Source organism: Loxodonta africana, chromosome 1 (genome assembly GCF_030014295.1).
Source record: "Loxodonta africana isolate mLoxAfr1 chromosome 1, mLoxAfr1.hap2, whole genome shotgun sequence".
In the NCBI taxonomy this organism is placed as follows: domain Eukaryota; kingdom Metazoa; phylum Chordata; class Mammalia; order Proboscidea; family Elephantidae; genus Loxodonta; species Loxodonta africana.
The window spans coordinates 98,699,076-98,721,242 of record NC_087342.1 but is presented as its reverse complement, the minus strand read 5'-3'; the positions used below and the strand labels follow the sequence as shown (position 1 = coordinate 98,721,242).

Genomic DNA, 22,167 nt, shown 5'->3' with positions numbered 1-22,167 from the left:
TTTTCTTTTTTTTTTTTACCCTGCTTACCGTACAGGGTGGCTGTGACAGACACATGAGAGATGCAGGCTTGTAAACTGCAAAGTGCTCTGTACATTCAGAGCAGATTGACCACTGCTTCTCTGACTGTAACTATTTCACAGACTGGGGCTGGAAGAAGTATTTCCTTTGTCCAAAGCGGCAGTTCCTCTCAGCAGGGATGCTGTCAGTGTTTGGGGCAGGAGAATTCTTTGTCTCACAGGTGCACCCTGGCCTCTGCCCATAGTTGCCAGTAGAGCCCCAGTCATTGTGAGACCACCCACCCCCCCAACTCTCCCATATGTTCCCAAATGCTCCTAGGGGAGGCAGCACCTCCCCCAGCTGAGAACTCTTGGTTGAACAGCTAAAAAAAAAAGCTTGAAAACCACTAACCTTGTTCTACCTTCTTTCTTTAAAGATGAATGAAGAAACTGAGGCCGAGGGAGGGGACGTGATTTGTTCCAGGTCACCCCGCCTTTCACAATCATCACCATAAACATCATCCAGGATCCAGGATGCTTGTTAAAATACAGAGGCCCAGGCCAGTTCCCTGGGGCTCCATATTAGGAGGCCCAGGCTGGGGCCCAAGAATCTGTGTTTTTGACTAGCGTATTAGGGCTTTTGGAGCCCTAGTGGCACAGTGGCTGAGAGCTCAGCTACTAACCAAAAGTCAGTAGTTCGAGTCTACCAGCCACTCCTTGGAAACCCCATGGGGCAGTTCTACTCTGTCCTATAGGGTGGCTATGAGTCAGAATTGACTCGATGTCAACAGGGTTGGTTTTGTTTTTATTAGCGCTTTTGGTACCTTACTAGGAGCAGGAATCACCTGGGGATCTTGTTAAAATGTAGAGAGTCTGCATTTCTGAATTTCAAGGTGATGCCGATGCTGCTGGTCCACTTTGAGTAACAAGTCCCTGGGTGAATCCTTGTGGTCAGGCAAGTTAGGGAATTGCTTCAGCCCAGGGCCTGGGGTTCAATCCCAGCTGTGGGTTATACTCCTGTGAGGAGCTTTAAAAAGACAGACCCAGGGCCAGAGCCCCTCCCTGGAAATTTTGGTGTAATTGGTCTGAGGTCCCCACAAAGGCCGAGAGATGCTTTAAAAGATCACCAGGGATTGCAGTGATCGTCAGTCAGGGTTGAGGGCCACTCCAATCCTGGTGAGTCTAAACTACTACACTTGGAAAGAAAGGAGGCTGTGTTCATCCAGGTGCCTCACACCATCACTCCAGTGGGTAGCTGTCTCCAGGGCCCAGCCCGGTACTCACATCCTTCCCATTATGCAGGCTAATGGCTCATTAGCTTTGCCAAGCTGAGGCGATAGCTGCCCTACCCAGGGAGTTGATAAAGATAGCTGAGTCTGCCCCAGTGTGGGGGCTGCCAACATACTGGAGAGGAGTTTGTCCTCTTACATAGGTCAAAGGTCTCCTGTCCCAATCTTGCCTTCTTTAATTGGTTTAGGCTGCCAGCCTTTCCCTTGTCTTGTCGATCCTATTCGTTGTTATAATAGCTGCCAGGTAGCTGCCTCGAGCTGGCACCTTCCAGATGGTGGAGGTCAGCAGGCCTCTGCTTGGGACGAGGGGGAACTGGGGTGGTCAGTTACCTCCAGGGAAAGAACAGGCTGCTTATGAGGGACTTGAGTCTGAAAGGGTGGAGGCCGAGAGATCCCAGAGGGATGCAGTGGACAAGTAAGATTTGAAAGAAGTACACAAGAGGTGTGTTTCGGGATTTATAGTCAGTGGGACGTGGAGGCTGGGGTTTGTCAGCACCGGGAGCTTGTTAGCCTGTGTCGGGAAGACCCCTCGCCCTCTGCACCCCATGCCAGGGGTCCTGGGACTGGAGAGCCGGTGCCCACTTGGGGGAGCTCTGTGCTCTACTGACAGAGAAGGGAACCCTCCCAGAATGCAGTTTGGCATCAGGATCAAGAGTACAGGTTCCGGAGTCAGACCCAGGTTCATATCCCCACTGTGCTTCATCCTGTCAGTGTCCTTGGGCACATTGCATTACCTCTTTGAGCCTTGGTTTCCTTAGCTGGAAAATGGGGGTAGTAGTATCACCTCTTCATAGGGCTCTTGTGGACACCGAATGCAATAATGCATGCAACACAGGCACTTATCGAATGCTGAGGAAATGTCTGCCCTCCACCCCGGCTCCCCGCTGACCAAGCTTCCTCTTGTTTTCAAGGTCACACTGCTTTCCTTCGCTGTGGAGTCAGAGTGCACATTCCTCGACTACATCAAAGGAGGGTGAGAAAAGATGTGGCCTCAGGGAGAGGGGAGGGGCCCCACACACCCATACGACCAGTTCTGGTTCCCCCCTGGCCGGGCCTGTGATGCTGGGCTCTGGGCGATCCCCGACTGTCTGGTGGAGACAACTCACCCAGCGTCCCGCATGCCCCTGGATCCTGAGTGGCTGCATAGGAGCTCCTGAGCCAAAGAGGCTGGCCTGGGTCACACCAGCTCCCCAGACAGAGACAGGATGCTGAGATGGTATGGGACTCCATGACAAAAAGAGCCAAAAGTTGGGGAGGTAGAGAGTCCTGGTCTGGGAGTCAGGAGGCCTAGGCTCTGGCCCTTCTTTGCCATGGATTTGCTGAATGACTTTGGACAAGTTGCTTTCCCTCCCTGGGTATCTTATTTCTGCCTTTGTACACAAAGAAGTTAGAATAGGTGAGTTCTCAGGTTCCTTCCAGCTCTGAGCTTCTGATATGTCTGATCTGTTCTGGGGACAGTGATTAACCTGCCCAGTGGTATCAGAGACCTGTAAGGGGCAGGTGGGATTGGAGTGAGCCAGGGGATGGTCCTGGGGCTTGCAGATAGTCAAACATGAGTTAAGGAACAAAAAGAACCAAAGGGTACAGTGTCCAGGACATGGGAGGCAGGGAAGCCACCAGAGGCTCCAGCCAACAGCACTTGGGATGAAAGCTTGACTCCAAGCTGAGGGCCTGCCCATTGTGCTCCCTGCCAGGACAGGTGCCAGGTCAGAGTGTGGGCAGCCAGGAGCCTGCAGGTGCAGGCAGGTGAGTGACTACACCTGTCTGGAAAGGAGACAGGCAAGGGTAGCTGCCAAAGGCTTATCCCAGCCAAACAGGCACCTTAGCTGCCTGGTTCTCCAGGGCAGAGGGAAAAGTCAGACCCTGGGAAGCCACACTCACTTTCCCATGACATTGCTCCCTGCGGTCCTGAACCTGCGCAGCCTTGATGGTGCAAGTTCACCTTCTGTTCAGTGAGCACACCCTCCCTCCAGTCATCCAGAGGCCTCTCTGCACCTATTTGTCCCTCCTTTGAGCTTTCTCCCACCCTGCCCTTGCTCCCTCCCCATCAAAACTGCCCCATCCTCTACCCCGTTAAGCAACAAGCCACCCCTTACATTCCGAAAAACCCATTGCTGTCCAGTCCATTCCAACTCATTTTGACCCCAGTGTTACCAAGTAGAACTTAGCTCCATAGAGGTTTCTTGGCTGTAATCTTTATGAAAGTAGATCGCCAGGCACTTCTTCCATGGCACCATTGGGTGGGTTCAAACAGCCAACCTTTCAGTTAGCAACTAAGGACAAACTTTTTGGGCCTCCCAGGGATCCATGGGGTCACCATGAGTTGGAATCAACTCCACAGCAGTGGGTTACATTCCTAGCACCTTGCAATTTTCAAACAATCCTCATCCTATTTATCCAACTCATTTGCATAATGCCCCCAATGCATGAGCAGAGTGGGCAGGGTGGGGACAATTATCTGCATTTACAGATGGAGAGATGACATAATTTGCCCAAAGCCACACACCTAATCGGGGCAGGGCTGCCTTTACTCCACGTTTATTGCCTTTCGTTCCATAGTAATTAATAATCCTGGCCCTGCCTGCCTCACTGCTACAGGGTGGGGTGTGATGAAGAGAGACGGCCAAGTTAAAGGGCTGGATGCTGTGAGGTGTCACCGGGAAGGGGCCGAGGAGGCCGGGTAACTGCACAAAACTGGCACTGGCAGTACTGGGCAGGTTGAAGCCCCAGTGCCAGCCCTCCCTACACCTCTCTTTAAACTCTCCAGAGAGTCTGAGGGAGAGCTGGCTCCAGGGAGCAGGCGCCCAGCATGCATGTCTGGGCAGGAAGCTTATGGAGGAGGCATTTGTCTAGGGATCCTCTCCGCCCTGGCCTCTCTCACCTACCCTCCTGAACCCCCAGAGGAAGGGTACAGTCGCTTCTGCCCCTATGTCGGAGGAAGAGCTGGGAGCTCAGGGCTTGCATTCTACCCTGCTTTGCCCTTTAGTGGGGAGATGAGACTGCAGAGAGTAATTTTCCCACAAAAAAAAATGCCTGTTTTTTTAGAACCCAGAGCAGGGGACTAGTTAAGGAGTAGGGCCTGCCTCATTCCTCACTGTGTATTTGGAAAAGCCAGCCTAAACTGTGCCCCTCAGCTGCAGTACTGGGGGCCAGAACCCCTGCCCAAGGGTGGCCCCAGAGCAGGGGTCTGACCCTCCAAATGTCTCCCTTTCCCTAACAAAGACACAATCTCTATGTTCCATGCTGGGAAGTGACAACAAACTGCTGTAATAAATAGTTCTTCATCCTCAGGGCTTACTACAAATCAAGGCTTATTTTTCATTCATGGATGGGACAGCAGGGATGGTTGAGAAGACTCTGCTCCGTGCAGCCACTCAGGGACCCAGGCTCCTTCTCTCTTGTGGCTCCTTTTCTCCTAGAGCCTGGAGTCCATTGGATGCTCTGCCCCAGCCAGGGCTTCAAACTGGTTCAAACCCCTGCTAAGAATTTGCATTTCTAACAAGTTCCCAGGCAATGCTGATGATACTGTTTAGGGACCGATTCTGAGAACCACTAGTAGAGCAGTGGTTCTCAAAATTTTTTATGCATAAGAATCACCTGAGAACAAAATTTTAACTCACAAAAAGAGACCAGACTTACTGGCCTGATGGAAACTGGAGACACCCCAAGAGTATGGCCCCCGGACAACCTTTTAGCTCAGTAATGAAGTCACTACTGAGGTCCACCCTTCAGCCAAAGATTAGACAGGCCCATAAAACAAAACAAGACTAGAGGGACACAAGAGTCCACGGGCAAGGACTAGAAGGCAGGAGGGGCAGGAAAGCTGGTAATAGGGAACCCAAGGTTGAAAAGGGAGAGTGTTGACATGTCGTGGGGTCGGTAACTACTGTCACAAAACAATATGTGTACTAACTGTTTAATGAGCAGCTAGTTGGTTCTGAAAACCTTCATCTAAAGTACAATTGAAAAAAAAAAGAGAATCACCTGGGGATCCTGTTAAAATGTAGATTATGATTCAGTATATCTGGGGTAGAAATGCAAGTTCTCAGCAGGGGCTCAAACTGGAATGAACTGATTCGAAGCCCTGGCCCCAGGTGGCAGATGAGGGGAAAGGGTGTGGGAGGATTCAGGTCTCCTACTAACCATGTCCTTGACCATCCTGGGGGTTGGGGGTCCCATGAACAGCAGCTTAGTTGTGATCAGGTGGAGAGAGGGCTGTGGCTTCTCATAGGGACCATCTGCTAAATGCTGGTGACATGAGGCCTGCCTCATCTTACATCATCCCCTGGCCCAAGTGGGAACCACCAGAAGCTTTCCCCATGTGTGATCCCAGAACATGCTCCTTAGAATCCTGGATGAGGCCAGGGGATGGGGGCATGTTGGAGTCTCTGGGATGGGGCCCTGGAATTTGCTTTTTAAACAATGCTTATCCTGTAGTATGACAACCCAGAACTAGACTTTATAAGGGACTCATGTCCTAGTCAGCTTTGTTTTGCAGCGTCCAGCCCCTAGAACCACCAAGCCCCCAGAAAGTTTCAAGCCTGAAATCTGAACCCCCCAAACCTAACCTTTTATTGTGGAAAATTTCAGACACATCGAAAAGTAGAGAGAAGGTACTATATAAATGAACCCCCTTGTAACCTTTACACAGCTTCAACAATTACCAACTCAACGGCCAGTCCTGCTCCATCAGCTCTCCCCTCCATCCAGTTATTCTGAAGCAAATCCAGGACAACATGGTTCATCCCAAAATACTTCAGGATGTATCTCTAAAATATGAGGATTCTCTCTCTTTTAAAAACATAACCACAATACCTCAGTTACACCTAAAAATTGTTGTGAGGTGCCGTCAAGTTGGTTCCAACTCACAGGATCCTGTGTACAACAAAATGAAACACTGCCCGGTCCTGCACCATCCTCATAAGCATTATGCTTGAGCCCATTGTTGCAGCCACTGTGTCAATCCATCTCGTTGAGGACTTTCCTCTTTTTCGCTGACCATCTGCTTTACCAAGCATGGTGTTCTACTCCAGGGACTGGTGCCTCCTGATAACACATGCAAAGTATGTGAGACAAAGTCTAGCCGTCCTTGCTTCTAATGAGCATTCTGACTGTACTCTTCCAAGACAGATTTGTTCCTTCTTCTGCAGTCCATGGGATATTCAGTATTCTTTGCCAACACCATAATTCAAAGGCATCAATTCTTCTTCGGTCTTCTTATTCATTGTCCAGCTTTCTCATGCACATGAGGTGATTGGAAACACCATGGCTTGGATCAGGCATCCCTTAGTCCTTAAAGTGACATCTTTGCTTTTCAACACTTTAAAGAGTAATTCCTTAATACCACACATCTAGTCAGTGTTCAAATGTCTCCGATTGTCTTATAAATTTTAAAAATGTTCCTCATCAGAATCCAGACGAGATCTATATTTTGAGATTGCTTCATTTGTTTCTTAATTTTGCTTTCATCTACGACATCCCTCAAGTACCTGACCGAAAAAAACCAAACCCATTGCCATCAAGTCGATTCTGATTCATAGCAACCCTATGGAACAGAGTAGAACTGCCCCACAGGGTTTCCAAAGGCTGAAATCTTTATGGAAGCAGACTGCCACATCTTTCTCCTGCAGAGCGGCTGGTGGGTGTAAACTGCTGACCCTTGTTAGCAGCCGAGCGCTTTAACCACTGTGCCACCAGAGCTCCTTCCAACCACCTGAAGGGCTTGTTTAAACAGATTTCTGCCACTCTCCCTGCCCTCCCCACAAGAGATTCTGGTTCAGTAGTTCTAGAGGAGGGCCTCAATGAGATGGGTTGACACAGTGGCTGCAACGACGGGCTCAGGCATATTAACGATCGATCGTGAGGATGGCAAAGGACCAGGCAGTGTTCCATCCTGTTGTACATGGGGTCGCCGTGAGTCAGAACCAACTCAATGGCACCTAGCAACAGTCACAGAGGAGAGCCTGAACTTTCTGACAAGCTGCCAGGTGAGGCTGATGCTGCTGGTCACTTCTCATAGCGTTCCAGTAGAGTTTCCCACAGCCTGGATTTTGCTGGCTGCATTCTCTACAGTGTCCCATATTTCCTGCAAACCGCTAGATAGATCTAGAGGTTCAATTTTCTGGCAAGACCACTTCGTGAGTGGTGGGTCATTCTTCTCGCAGGGGATGCACGATATCAGTGTGGCTCTCTTTTTTGTTGAATAAGCTTGACCCTAAATCCGAACCCAAGTTTGAGCCTGAAATACAGGCACGAGCTTACTCCAACTCTACCTCACTGGCCTCAGGTGGGCCCAGGGGTCAGGGTTGGAGGAGGAAATAAGTAATCATAATCACGTGTCCACACAGATCTTAATCATCTTCAAAGAACATTCTTACAGCTAAATTCTTTTGATCCTCAAAACAAATCCTTTAGGGGAGGGTGCGCTGGCGTTACTATCTCTGTTTTCCAGAATCAGAAGCTGAACCTTGGCGAGAAGAATGACTTAACCAAGACAGGCACCTGGCAGACAGAGGGGCTGGGACCACAGCCAGGGTTTCTTACCCCTGTCCAGCGGTCCCCACAGCCCTGCCTCTCCTGAGGTAACTTCCCTTCTGTTCCCTTTCTTCTAGGACTCAGATCAACTTCACGGTGGCCATTGATTTCACCGCCTCCAATGGTGAGTGGTGGCCTAGTGGTTAAGAGCTACAGCTGTTAACCAAAAGGTCGGTAGTTCGAATCCATCAGGCGCTCCTCGGAAACTCTGTGGGGCAGTTCTACTCTGTCCTATAGGGTCACTAGGAGTCAGAATCTACTCGACGGCTACGGGTTTGGGGTTTTTTTTTTTTTTGGTTTTTAATAGTGAGTGGGGAAATGGGCAGAGCAGGATGGCGGGGTGGGATTGGAAAGACAGAGGCGGGCTAGAAGGGGAGGGTTTGAGGGCTGTGTTGGTGGCCCTTGCCGGGAGCCAGGTCCTGCTTAGTCCCTGGCCTCTTTGCCAAAGAATGTTGCATAGGCCTGAAGGGCCAAAGATACAACCAGGTTGAGAATGGTATCCCTAGGTCTGATCGGGGTCACTAACAAATCCAGGCCCTGGGGCTACATACTATGAGCCACAACCTTGTCCTTGAGGGACACCCAGTCTCTCTGGGGAAACAGGACCGTGTGTCATCTGGGCCCATCAAGAGCCCTAGGAAGAGGTGTTTTCACCCCAGCACCAAATCCCGCACCCTCTGTGCAGCCCATCCCATAGGTTCGAGGGGAAGACTACAGTCAAGACCCAACTCTGTGGTCCTCAAGGAGGACGGAAACCCAGCCAAGGACCCGGTCCTCACTGTTCTGGGGCTACCCTAGCTTCCTTTCCTCCTCTGAATTTCTTCTCTATCAGAATGTGGCCAAGTCACCACCATGCCAAACTTTACAGTATTATAAACATCTCAGTCTTGGATTCTGGACCCCATTAGGGGTGCTCAATGCTCATTTTTATGCCAAGTGTGTCGAAGATGCCATGGTCTCCTACTGCTCACGGTGTCAGAAACCTCACTTGGGGATGCAGGCCCCAGTGTCATAGAGTGGGGAGGGGCCTTCATGACACCTGTTTAATCCTCACAGCAATCCCACGTGGTAGGAACTATTGTCATCCCATTTTGCAGGTGAGGAGACAGGATGAGAGGTTAAGGAACTTATCCAAGATCATACAGATAGAAGGAGGCGAGGGCAGGATTGGTACCTTGGCAGTCTGGCTCCAGAGCCTGTGCTGTCCTGCCTCTCATTAATAAACAAAGAAAGAAAATATAGACTCTATTAGCAGTGACAAAGGCTACGGAGAAAAATCAAGCCAGGGAGAGACTGTAACTCTCCACGGGCTAGTCAGGGAAGGCCACACTGAGAAGGGGGCACTTGAACAGAGGTAAGTCCTGTGGACCTCTGAGGAAAAGTGTTCCAGGCAGAGGGAACAGCCGTTGCAAAGGCCCTGAGGTGAGAGGCTGCTGAGGCTGGCACGGAGTGAGTGACAGATGTGGGTAGGAGAGAGGTAACTGGAGACCAGATCATGTGGCTTGTGGGCCCTTCAAAGGACTTCGGGTTTGACTCTGAAGCAGTGGAGCGTTTCGAGCCGAGGAGAGGCGTGATCTGCTCTAGCTGGAACAGGCCCGCTCTGGCTACTGTGCTGAGTAGGGACTGTAGGTGCCAGGGCAGAAGCAGGGAGCCCAGTCAGGAGGCTGCTGCAGTTCCGTAAGCGAGAGGATGGTGACTGGACCAGAGTGGTGGCAGTTGCGGGAGGAAGTAGGTGGGGTTCTGGATACATTGTGAAAGTTCAGCAGCCAGGGTTTCCTACAGATTTGAATTTGGGCTGAGAGGGAAAGAGAGGAATTGAGGAGAAATAAATAAAAGTTGGGGAGTCCCTTGGTGGTGCAAACGGTTACGTGCTGGGCAATTAACAGAAAGGTTGGCCGTTCAAACCCACCCAGAGGCACCTCAGAAGAAAGGCCTGGCCATCTGCTTCTGAAAGGTCACAGTCATGAAAACCGTATGGAGCACAGTTCTACTCTGCAAAAAAAAAAAAAAAAAACAATAGGGGTTCCCTTGGGTGCCCTTTTGCGTGCTGAACCCGAGGTGGCTTGGGGGTCCAGGCCGGCAAATGCTCCCATGTCCCGTGCTGCAGGGAACCCGTCGCAGTCCACGTCCCTGCACTACATGAGCCCCTACCAGCTGAACGCCTACGCGCTGGCACTGACCGCTGTTGGGGAGATCATCCAGCACTACGACAGCGACAAGATGTTCCCTGCCCTTGGCTTCGGGGCCAAGCTGCCCCCTGACGGCCGGGTGTCCCACGAGTTCCCGCTGGTAGGAGGCCCGGGAGGAAGGGCTGGTTGGGCTGGGGTATAGTAACAAGCTCGGGGTGGGGGCGTTTCCGATCCTCCAGGCTTAGGGACTTGAGGTACAGCCTTTGTGGGGCAAGGCAGCTGGCTGGCTGTGTGTAGAGGGGCTTGTGTTAGGGCCTCTGGAGACCCACTCTCCCCCTGCTCACAGATACCTCCCACTGCCCCACGTCTGAACCACCTACAGCTGGCTTTGGCCTCCTTATTCTGACAAGATGGAGGTGGGGGTGGAGTGGAGCTGTGGCTGATCTATTCCCCAGGGCCCAGAAAAGAGGATGAGGGGTGTGGGCAGCTACAGGTAATCCCAAGGACTTCCTGCATTGGTGCTGAGAGGGGATGAGGGCCAGCAGTGCTCTGGAAGGTGGGCTCCTGCAGAGAGTGGTTATGTAGAACATGGCATCCCTTAGGGATCCCAGGCTCTATGGAGATACCTCCTCAGGACATGTCCTCTCCCTCCCTCCCACTAGCTGGGGAAGCTCACTTGGCTACTTGGTCAGTCAGATGTGTTTAGGGAGCATGCTTCATATGCCTGCTGAGTGCCAGGCACTGTGCTAGGCCTTGGACACACAGAGATGGGTCAGCCAGAGGCCCTTCCCTGAGTTGCTCAGACCCAGCAGCCATTGTAGGGAATGATGGGCTTGCCTGCGGTTTTCTGAGGGAAGCAGCAGGGCTCTCAGGGGGCCTTTTTGAGTGAGTGCACAGAGGGGAGCAAGGAGCAGGCTTGACCCTGGCTCACCAGAGCATGTGCTGACCTTCAGGGCAGGTCCAGGAATCCCCTGCCCACCAAAGAAGCGTCTAGCAGATCCCAGTTCCATTCCCACAGACCACTGGGCTGTCCTCCTTCCCACTCCTCCTTCCGTCTTGGGCTCAGCCTCCCCTTCCTAACCCCCCTGCCTGGTACTCTGTGCCCCCAGAACGGCAACCAAGAGAACCCCTCCTGCTGTGGCATCGACGGCATCCTGGAGGCCTACCACCGCAGCCTGCGCACTGTGCAACTCTACGGTCCCACCAACTTTGCCCCTGTGGTCACCCACGTGGCCAGGTGAGCACCTGCCCCCGCCTTGGCCAGGGTCATGAAACCCCATCCCAGCTGCTCACATGACTGGGCGAGAGTGTGTCTCTCCCGTTGACTCCCCTTTCAGGGAGCCCTGACCCTGAAGAGACCCTCCTCCTATCCACCTGAGACCTGTCCCCACCAAAGTGCTCAGGGTCCTTGAGGGGAGGGCAACATGCCCAGAAGCCTGGCCAGACAGGCCTCAGCCCTGCCCTTTCCCCAGGAATGCGGCGGCTGTGCAGGATGGCTCCCAGTACTCAGTGCTCCTCATCATCACAGACGGAGTCATCTCAGACATGGCACAGACCAAGGAGGCCATTGTCAACGTGCGTGAGAGGAGCTTCTGGGGCCTGCCTTCCTGCTTCTTTAGGGAAACACCGGGGTGTGGCTTCCCTCCCCTCCCTGAGGGGACCCACAGACCACACCCAACTTCCGGCTCCTGGCTGCAGGGTCTGGTAGGGTTTTCCAGAGATGGAAGGGACAACAGGCTGACATGAGACCCCCCGTGAGGAGCTGTGCACCCATCTCTTAGTCCCACTATGTGGTCCTCTCTCCAGACACCCGTGGCTCCCTCATTAGCCAACCTCGAGGACTGCTTCCCTAGCTCCCAGCCCAGCCTGCCAGGTTGACGAGGTGGGAGGCCCAAAGTAGAGGAGTCCCAGGAATGTGGCTGCCCTACTATGTGGCCTCTCTGAAAAAGAAGCCCCATCTGCACTGCCCCAGCCCCTCTTTCAGACCCACATAGAAGAGGGGCCCCTCATGATGGTGGTCCAGCAGGCACAGAAGGGATGGAGGTAGCTGGCAGAAACAGACCTGTGACAGATTTCCCCCTCTGTCTCTCTCTCTCTACCCCCCTTCTTCTCGGGGTCCCACGTCGGTTTCCCTTGGTCTTTATCTCTAGGCACACCCTTTCCCTCTCTTTCCCCCTTTCTCTGTCTCTCCATCTTCTTCTCTCATTTCTTCCTTGTCCTACCTCTATTCTGTTGACCTATCTCTTTCTATCCCTGCCTGTGTCTTTCTCATTCTTTTGGCTGGCCCCTCTGCTGGGTCCAAACCATCCCCCCATGCTGTCTCCCAGGCTGCCAAACTCCCCATGTCCATCATCATCATCGGCGTGGGCCAGGCAGAGTTTGACGGTGAGTCCAGCTGCTGCCCTCCCCTCTTCTGATTCCCATCCCTCAAATGTTTCCCCAGAGGCTTCAGGTCCCTGGGGACCACCCTTCCCAAGAGCGAGAGCTTTCACCTGAGTGTGTGTATGACTGTCTGGGTGAGCGTGCAGGGCGTGAGGGTGCCTTTGTTTGCACAGGGAGGGGTGTGTCAGGGTGTGCACCCCATGCCCACATCCCAAGGCTGTGGGGAGGAGGCTCTGAGTCATCCCTCCTTCCTCCAACCTTGGGAGCCCGGGGGAGGCGGGAGCACTGGGCTAGAAGTCAGAGGCTTGCCTGGTTGTTCTCCTCCTGTCTTGGGCCATAGTTTCCTCATCTGTAACATGGGGGCATGAGTCTGTGGTCTCTGCCTTGGATTGGCTTGGGAGTGGACAACAGTTCACTGACCTACCAACCTGGGGTCCCCACCATTAATCCCCCCATGCTGCTTCTCCCCACACAGCCATGGTGGAGCTGGATGGTGATGACGTGCGGATCTCCTCTCGAGGGAAGCTGGCCGAGCGGGACATCGTGCAGGTGAAGCCCAGGCCCTGTCTGCCCACAGGAAATGCAAGAGCCCCTCTAGCCAGGGTTACCTCACACCTGTTTCTGGGAACTTTTTTGGGGAGGGCCCCTGGAAGGAAGCACTTTGGGGCTCCCAAGTGGCCTGGCCGCCATAGAGGGGAACGAGGGTCAGTCCTCAGTTCACACTTACCTCAGCTGGACCCCTCCCTGCCATGTCACCTAACATTGACTCCTCACACCTAACATTGCTGGTGCCTCCACCAGAATGTTCTGTGATACTTTTCCAAGTTCTGCTGGCCGTCTCTGGCCCTCCAGGCCTCCCAAGTCTCCTCCAGAGCGCCTGTAGCCTGGTTCCCCGGACCTCCTGTTGTTTTCCACCAGCTGCCTTCTGATGAGATGGCAAACCCCTTGACAGCAGAGGTGGTGTCTTTAGTGTTGCTGCAGCCCTCTGGAGAACAGGCATTGCTTGGTTAATTGAGTTAATGCCTTAACATCCCCTCATACCAGTTGCTGTCAAGTAAATTCCAACTCATAGCGACCCCACAGGACAGAGTAGAACTGCCCCGTAGGGTTTCCAAGGAGCAGCTGGTGGATTTGAACTGCTGACCTTTCGGTTAGCAGTCTGAGCTCTTAACCACTGTGCCACCAGGGCTCCAGCATCCCCTCATAGTATGCAGATGTAATGAGTAGACTGATCGTTGTCCTCCAGGAATCCCTGTTCAGCCTAGATGAAGAATGTACCCTCAACAAGCACATCTCTAATTTCATCTCATGCAGATTGAGCCCTTAGTGTGTAGGAGATTCGAAATAAAGAGCTGACATTCTCTACACTTGCTTGATTAAAAGAAGCAGCAGGGAGGGCAGGAGCATTCCAGGAATGAAGACCAAAGATAAGGGGCTGGAAGTGCGTGAGGGCAACCTGGGAGGAGGGCCAGTGAATGGAAAGGCCTGGAGGCAGGAGTGAGCATTAGGCCCTCAAGAAATACAGGGCACACGGGGAGGAAGCCAGAGGGGTGGCCTTTGGATGCTGGCCAGATTAGCCCTAGAGAGGAAAGAGGAGAAGCAGGGGCCAGAGAGAGTGGAGGACACCCTGAGGGCATAGTGTCCCTTAAGTTGGGGGATTCATTCGACAACCTTTCCTGAACACCTACTAAGCGCCAGGCCCTGTGTTTCACACCAAGACTAAAGAGATGAGCAATCTTGTTCAGTGGAGTATCCTGGCACAGAGTAGATGCTCAATAAATACTTGTTGAATGAGTGAATTAATGACTCTGACACAGTCCTTGCCCTCAGGGAATTCACCATGGGGGAGGGGGTAAAGTCAAAAGGGCCTGGAGAGGGGTGAGGACATGACCCCAGGCCTGGAGATTTTCAGGTCTGGGGTAGGAAGGAGACCGGGCCTGACCCTGCCTCCCCACCCCCCAGTTTGTGCCCTTCCGGGACTATGTGGACCGCACAGGCAACCACGTGCTGAGCATGGCGCGTCTGGCCCGCGACGTGCTGGCCGAGATCCCCGACCAGCTGGTGTCCTACATGAAGGCACAGGGCATCCGCCCACATCCCCCGCCTGGGCCCCCAGCCCACTCACCCCCACAGTCTCCAGCCCGCACGCCCCCTGCTTCCCCCCTGCACACACACATCTGAGCCTGCCCCATGGCAGGCAGGTGGCTGGGACCTGGGGAGAGCCAGTCAGACGGTGGGCAGGGTCCCCCGACCAGATCTCCTGCCCTGCCCAGTCTAGCCCCTGGGACATCTGTGTGCCTGGAGGAAGGCTGGGGGTGGGGCCTCCGGAAACTCTTTCCCAATTACCTGGCCTCACTCTGGCCCTGACCCAGGGAATTGGGGAATACAGGGGTGGAAGTACACATGAGGCACACTGTCCCTGCTCAGCCCTTCTTCCCCTGACTCCTAGCCCAGCAAGGAAGGTGTTAAGCAGGATGATGGGGTCCCCCTCAGCCCACCCTGGGCAATCCATCTGCTTACCTATATCCAGGCAGCCTTGGGCTGGGCTTTCCTCCTCCAGCCCCAGCCCTCTTCTCTGGTGTCTAATCGTATCCCAAACCCCCATCCCAGTCTCTATCCTGTGTCCTATTCCAATGAGCCTCTTGAAGCTAATGGGTTTGCAGGAATGCCTGGATATGTGTCCCTTCCAGGGACACTTGCATGCAATGGGAGCCCTGTTGACCCATGAGAGAATGGCTGTGACTGTGAGCTGGTAGGCCAAATGACTGGCCAGCCCTTTCTGGTGCCTCTTAAGTTGAGTATGACTCTGGTTCTAGAAACCAAGACCCACAGGCCTCTTCCTGGTGTGGGTGCACAGGTCCCTCCACTGATGACTCCAGGGCCCGTGGTACTCAGCCCTCTGCTGCCCGCCTGGAGGCCTGGCAAGGAGCAACCCAGCCTTGGTGCTCCCACACTGCCGCTGCTCTCTGAGCAGCCTCCATTCCACAGGGATAGGAGATAGGAATCCTGGGTTCAGGTCCTGCTTCCACCCCCTCCTTGCTGTGGGAACCCAAGCAAGGTCCTTCTGTCTTCTGGGCCTCAGTTTCCACATCCGTATGATGAGAAGGTTGACCAGATGGTCCCAGCTTTTCCTTCAGCTCTGATGTCCTGAGGGTCCACTCATCCCATGCCTAGCTCACCCCAGCCCACACCTTACCAGTGTGATCTCCCTTTATCCCAGGCCGTCTTGGCCCTAGGGTCACCCTGTCCTGTCGCCTGAAACATACCCCAGTCCTTTAGCTTTGGGCTCTGGTGTCTGAGCTCAAGCCTCTGCCCCTGTTGTGGGAAAGGTGGGAACAGGTGAGCTCACCACTGGGCCCACCCAGCCACCCACATTACCCATGCAGGAAGCAGGACATGCATGCCAGCCCCTCCTGCTGCATGGGGCTCCTCAGCCCACTGAAACCTGACCTTTCCATGCCTGGCCCTGCCCTGTCTGATACTCGACACTGCTTCCCTTCCTGTCATGCATGAAGGTGGTGTTTCTACTCTGTCTGGTCCTGTGCCCGTCTCTGAGACAGTCTCTGTGTGGAATTTGCCTTAAATTGAAGTAAATCTGGTTCTTTTACTAAAGTCCCTTGTTTTCCTTTCTCCCATGAAAAATAGTACAGGCGTTGCTGTTTGACAGAGGCCAGGTTCTTTCTTTTCTTTCCATTCTTTTGTTCGACAAGGATTTATTGAGCAACCACTCTGTGCCAGGCTCTGTGGCAGGCACTGGGAATGCAGCAGTGACCAAAACACAGACCTGTCTCCACATGGAGCTTACAACAAACACACAGATAAGACAGGGAGAAACACAGTAAGCACATAAACAAGTAGGTAAATAATATAATTTCAGGTAGCAATAAGTGTTAGAAAGAGAGAGTGATGAGGCGATGTTTTAGATGAGGTGGTCAGGGAGGGCCTTTCTGAGGAAGTGATGTTGTTAAGTGTCATCGAGTTGAATCCAACTCATAGCGATCCCACGTGACAGAATATAACATTCCCATAGAGTTTTCTAGACTGTAATCTTCACGGGAGCAGAAAGTCAGGTCTTTCTCCTGCAGAGCAGAGCCACTGGGTGGGTTCAAACCTCCAACTTTTTGGTTAGTAGCCAAGCACTTAATGTTTGAGGTGAGCCCTAAGGAAATGAGGGGATGAGCCATGCTGACATCTGGGGGAAAAGCATTCCAAGTAGAGGGGACAGCGAATACAAAGGCCCTGAGGTGGGAGTGTGTGCTTGGTGTGTGTGAAGGACAGCAAGGAGGCCTATGTGATTGGAGTTGAGAAGAGGAGAGCGTAGGAGATGGGGTCAGGGAGGTGAAGGGGCCAGAATGTATGGTAAGGACTTGGGTGATGTCTTAGTCATCCAGTGCTTCTAGAACAGAAATACCACAAACGGGTGGCTTTAACAAACAGAAATTTGTTTTCTCACAGTTCAAGAGGCTAGAAGTCCGAATTTAGGGTGCTGGCCCTAGGGAAAGTCTTTCTCTCTCTGTCACCTCTGAAGGAAGGTCCTTTTCTCTTTGATCTTCAGCTCCTGGGCAGTCTTCATGTGGCTTGGCATCTCTCTTCCCCACCTCTGCTCTGCTGGCTTGTTTAATCTCTTTTATATCTCAAAAGAGCTGGACTCAAAATACACTGTACGCTCATCCTGCCTCATTAACGTAACAAAGACAACCCATTCCCAAAGAGGATTATAACCATAGGCATAGAGGTTAGGATTTACAACACATATTTTTGGGGGACATAATTCAGTCTATAACAGGGGCTCCAACAGGTGGTTACTCTGAGCAAAACAGGGGGCCATTGAGGAGGTGAGAGAAGCGAGTAACACGATGCGATTTTTCTCTGAAGCAAGTGGATCACTTCATTTCACTTGATCCTTGGTTCATTCACCTCAACGAGTATTTACTGAACACTAGTGCCAGGCTCTGCTCAAGTGCTGGAGACACTGACACACAGACAGGTGCCACTTCCTGCACTGGAACAAGGAACCCCTACAACTCTGGGGCACTGAAGCCAAGCCGGCGTTAGGGGCCAGGGTCTGTGGGCACCCAAAGCGGGCCTTCTGGCCCAGCCTGGGTAACTCACAGTCCTTGTGCCCATGGTGAGCTACTGCTGCTCTGTGCAGTGGGGCCGTCACCCCTACCTGCAGGGTTATATGCAGCCACGTGGAGTGACACGTAGGTATGTGCCCATGGCCTGTGTGACATGTGCACAGGACAATAAACGCCATTTTCCTCCTTGTCCCTCTTTGCATCCCTGTGACCTTCAGGGGCCAGGATCACAGGGAAAAGGGTCTGGGCAAGTTTGCTGTCAGATTAGGCCTCCAGGCAGCCGGGCCCATCCTGCACATCACCAGGAATTCGGTACTAATTAGGCCAAAGTTCGGGAACTGTTTACTTCTTATGATTTTATAGTAAATTAGAGCTGATTCACAGCTGTCCCTGTAATTAGATGCCCCTTTGACTTGCATTCCTCTATGCTTTCTGAGTGGGAAAGGGGTGGGGTCACAGTTCAGGAGGGAAGTTCCCATAACCAGCAGCACGGTTTACCTCACCTTTGGCGCCTGTGGGAAAGTGTTGGGAGGAGATGCCAGGCCAGCAGGGGCATCAAGGCTCAGAGGCGCTGCCTCCAGGCAGCAGCACCTTTGCTGTGCCCGACGCTGTAGCTTCTCTCCTGTGTTCTTTCCCTGGCATGGATTCTAGGAAACTGCCTGCTGTGAGCCCCTCTGGGAGAGTCCAGTGGCCTTGAGGATATTCAAGGCTCTGACAAATCTTGCAGCAAAGATACTGGTTTGATTTGGTTTAACCCAATGTTTCCCAAGATGATTTTTTACCATGGAGTCGTGTGTGTGTGTGTGTGTGTGTGTGTGTGTGTGTGTGTGTGTGTGTGTGGTAACAGTATTACCAAGAAGACCCTGCTGTCTTGGGAATTTCAGGTGAGTCTCTCCTCTGGCCCCCTGGCCAGCCCAGGCTGCAGCTTCTCTGAGGAAGCCGGAGGTTGGGTATGGAGGGTAGGAGCTTCTTGGAGGAGATGAGGTGGGAGAGATGGAGATGGGAAGTTGGACTTGAAAAGAAGGAAAGGGTCTCAAAGAGGCCCCTCTCCCAGCCACTGTTGGAAGAAAAACAGAGAAGAAAGGAGCGTACCTAGAAATTCATAGGCCCAGCCCAAGTGCTCCATGGTTGATATCATTTTTGTTCTCTTATTGGGTTGAGGGGTGTGTGGGACAGAGCTTGAGGAGGGCAGGCGGAGTAGGGAGAGTTAGCTGAAAGGGTCTCCTGGGCTGTGAGCCCCCAACCAGACCGCAGCTGGCCCCTCCCCTCACCCCCACTCAATCCCCATTCCTTCAGGATTAAGGACCCCACATGGCTGTTAGCCCCACGTTATCCCTCTACCCACCTCTCTGCCTTTGGGAGCCCCTCTACCCTCATTCCCTGTCCCCTGCCCACTCCCCTCCAATGCCCCTAAACTAATAAAAATAAAAGGTGAGTAATAATAAGACTCATGCATTTACTAAGCACTGGGCACTCTCCTAAATACCTTATATATGTTAAGTGACTTCATCCTCATAACAACCCTGTGAAGAAGGTACTATCATTATCCCATTTTCCAGATGAGAAAACTGAGGCCCAGAGAGGTTAATGAACTTGGCCAATGTCACACAACTAGAAAGTTGTCTTTGTGTGCCATCAAATCAATTCCAGTGTAGAACTGCCCCATAGGGTTTCCTAGGCTGTAATCTTTGTGGGAGCAGATTGCCAGGTTTTTCTCCCATAGAGCCACTGGGCAGATTCAAACTGCCAAACTTTCGGCTAGCAGCTGAGCAGTTAACCATTGTGCCACCAGAGCTCCTTATCTAGAAAGTAGTGGACCCTATAGGTATCTGACCCTTAAGATGGTGTGAGAGGGTTGGTCTAGTTATCTAAAGACATGTGTTCTGCCTGAGGCATTAAGTTGCTGTGTGACTTTTGCTGGGCCACCTGCCCTTTCTGTTTCTCAGTCTTCCCACTGGTAAAATGGGAGGGGGTGGGATCTAATATTATTAAGGGTCTTCCCATCTCCCTGAAGTCTGAGCCCTCCAATCAGCCTATCCTCTCAGACCCCTGCCAGGCCCCATAGGCCTCCTGGAGCCGTGTCGTGGCCAGGCTGGCCACTCTCCATCACCACAGCAACCCCTCCCTCGCCCCGGTGATGCCTGGCTGCCAGTGGCCTGCAGAAGATGTTCCGGAGTCCTGCCCGGAAGGGGCGAGACAGGTAGAAGCAGAGGATGGGACTGACAGCACAACTGGAGTAGGCTAGGATGGTGCAGAGGCTGGAGGCCACAAAAGCCACCGGCGTGGCAGGCAGGCCACCCACAGCTGCCACATAGCCCAGCACAGAGCAGGGCCCCCACATCAGCACGAAAACCACCAGCACCACAAGGATGAGCCCAGTGTTCTCTTGGTGCTCCCAAGCACTCTCCCCCATGGGGCCGTGGGGCTGTGCCCACAGGAGCCAGCCCACGTGGCTGAAAGAGCAGCCTAGCCCCAGCACGCAGGGCAGGAAGGCCAGGGCTCCCAGCAGGGTGAAGTAGCAGGAGGTCCAAGCAGGGCTCAGGAGCAAGATGCATGCCCGGTCCCCAGAGGCCCCCACTGCCTCCTCCTCCACCACCACCTGCTGGAACAGCCAGTTGGGCAGCAATGCAGTGATGCCCAGGACCCACATGGCCCCACAGATCAGCAGCCGGGGACCCCAGCCGGCTGGGAGGGCCACATCAGGCCAGACCACAGCCACATGACGCAGGAGAGCAGTGGCCACCATGCTGTAGAAGGTGCAGAACATGGTGGCCGTGTTGACAGCCTGGCTGGTGGTGCAGACAGCAGGGCCCAGCCACCAGTCATGCCGCAGGAAGCTCAGCAGCCGCACCGGTACCACGCAGGCCAGGAAGAGCAGGTCAGACAGCGTGATGTTCACCATGAGGCTATTGGTCAGGGCAAGGAGCGGGCGGGGGGCACCTGGGCTCCGGCCCACCACCAGCAACATGAGCCCATTGGCCAGCAGCCCCACCAGCAGGATGAGGCCACAGATCCCGGCAAAGATGAGGCGGAGCTGCTGTTCAGGCATGGCTGTAAGCAGGGTGGTGAACGTGGCATTGGACTCTAGCCCAGGTTCCATCCTCCTGCTTCGGACACACAAGGACAGCATAGAAACCAGCCCAAGTGCCACCTCCCCTCTTTTCCCATATGAAAAGAAAACAAACCTGTGTCATCAAGTCTATTCCAACTCCTGGCAACCTTGTGTGTTACAGAGAGAGCAGAGCTCCACAGGGTTTTCTTGGTTGTAATTGTTACGGAAGCAAATCACCAGGCCTTTCTTCCATGGTGCCTCTGGGTAGATTCCAATTGTTGAATGCAAATCGTTTGTGCCATTCAGGGATCTTTTCTTTTCCCATATGAGCTCCCCTCATTTCACAAAATAGGGAGCCCTGGTGGTACAATGCTTGAGCACTCTGCTGCTAACGAAAAGGTTGGCAGTTTGAACCCACCCAGCGGCTCTGAGGGAGAGAGACATGGCGATGTGCTCCCGTAAAGATTACAGCAAAAAAAAAAAAAAAAGAAAACCCTATGGGCAGTTCTACTCTGTCACATGGGGTCACTATGAGTGGAAATCAACTCAATGGTACCTAACAACAACCTTTCACAGAGCTCTGCTTATAGTGGGCCCAGACATGTGCACGTAGTAGCCCCGTTAGACCTCACAACAGCCTGATACAATGGGGCCTGGGGACCACCTGGGTTCAAATCCTGACTCTGCTATTTAGTAGCACTGTGACCTTGGGAAAGTTACTTAACGTTTCCCTACCTTAGTTCCCTCCCTGTAAGGAGGTGAGGAAATAGAGGAAATAAAACAGATGTCAACAGCAATCTTCACTAAGAGGCAAGATTCAGGTAATTTTCATTCTCTTATCTTTTTTTTTCTCTAGAATGTTCACAATTTTAAAATTTTATAATCTGATAAATAAATCAGATTAAAAATTATAGTGAGTGCTTTTATAATCTGGTAAATAAGTGTTACGGATATTTTAAAACCAAACCCTGTCCTACCTGATTCACAGGCAGATTTGAGACTCAAGTGAAAAGTGGGTATGAAAAGGCTTCAAGAAGGTATTAAGCCTCATACGTTGGGGTCACCTGGGGCCTTCAAAATACACTGATGTCTGGATCCCACCTCCAGAAAGGTGATCTAACTGGTCTGGGCTTTGGCAGCTTTTCAAGATCCTCAGATCATTCTGAGATGCAGACCAGCTGAGAAGTGCTGCCATTAGCATTCTGCCCTGAGAAGTCACCACTTATCTGTGAGCTGTGTTGTGCTGGTTACTTGGTAGAGGTTGGGGGAAGCCCTCACCCCCATTCCATCCCACATGCTGAGCCCTTGATTGAAAGAACTCAGGCTGGGAGATGGAGACTAGGTATCCCGAATCAGCCCTGGGTCTGGCGTCAGCCATCTGCTACCCCGCGAACCAAGCCAGAAGTCCCAAGCTAAAAATGCGGAGAGGCAGCCAGCTTAGAGCTTTGCTTATTAGCTCGGTAAGTATTCCCTGAGTGCTTATGCTGGTCCAGGCACTGGGATATACAGTAGCAAACAAGACAGACCAGTGGGGTCCTGACCGAGTTTCCATCCCCTTTTCTCTTACATCGGGAGTGGGAGTTGGAGAGACCTCACTCTACACCTGAGCCCCATCAACCCAGTCCCACCCTCCTTCTCTTAATCAGCCTCAAGCTAAGTTGTGATCAGAGCCCCTTAGCTGACGTACCCTGAGAACTCACCACTTG

At 52.7% G+C, this 22,167-nt stretch overlaps 2 protein-coding genes across 4 annotated transcripts in view; one reads left to right on the top strand and one right to left on the bottom strand.

The window, feature by feature from the left end:
• The window catches only part of CPNE5 (copine 5), a 140,052-nt gene extending 121,845 nt beyond the window's left edge, over positions 1-18,207 (top strand). The window contains exons 14-21 of one of the 3 annotated variants that reach the window (XM_003403939.4): positions 2,198-2,259; positions 7,898-7,944; positions 9,928-10,109; positions 11,059-11,186; positions 11,422-11,524; positions 12,277-12,334; positions 12,807-12,880; positions 14,294-18,207. In XM_003403939.4, the coding sequence (XP_003403987.1) occupies positions 2,198-2,259; positions 7,898-7,944; positions 9,928-10,109; positions 11,059-11,186; positions 11,422-11,524; positions 12,277-12,334; positions 12,807-12,880; positions 14,294-14,512 (873 nt within the window). In that variant the 3' untranslated portion in view covers positions 14,513-18,207. Of the gene's footprint in view, positions 1-2,197; positions 2,260-7,897; positions 7,945-9,927; positions 10,110-11,058; positions 11,187-11,421; positions 12,389-12,806; positions 12,881-14,293 lie in introns of those variants that run through there. The other 2 variants (XR_010322004.1, XM_064285316.1) reach the window with 2 other exon arrangements.
• A 1,243-nt stretch (positions 18,208-19,450) lies between these two features.
• LOC104845811 (somatostatin receptor type 4-like) lies at positions 19,451-20,574 on the bottom strand. Its single transcript, XM_010589215.3, has one exon. It carries the CDS (start codon positions 20,537-20,539, stop codon positions 19,451-19,453), a length of 1,089 nt encoding a protein of 362 aa, XP_010587517.3. The 5' UTR covers positions 20,540-20,574.
• Positions 20,575-22,167: the final 1,593 nt, after the last annotated feature.

Bases quoted from the DNA above. Each gene is read 5' to 3' on its own strand.
- LOC104845811 (XM_010589215.3), bottom strand. From the start codon at position 20,539: ATGCTGTCCTTGTGTGTCCGAAGCAGGAGGATGGAACCTGGGCTAGAG.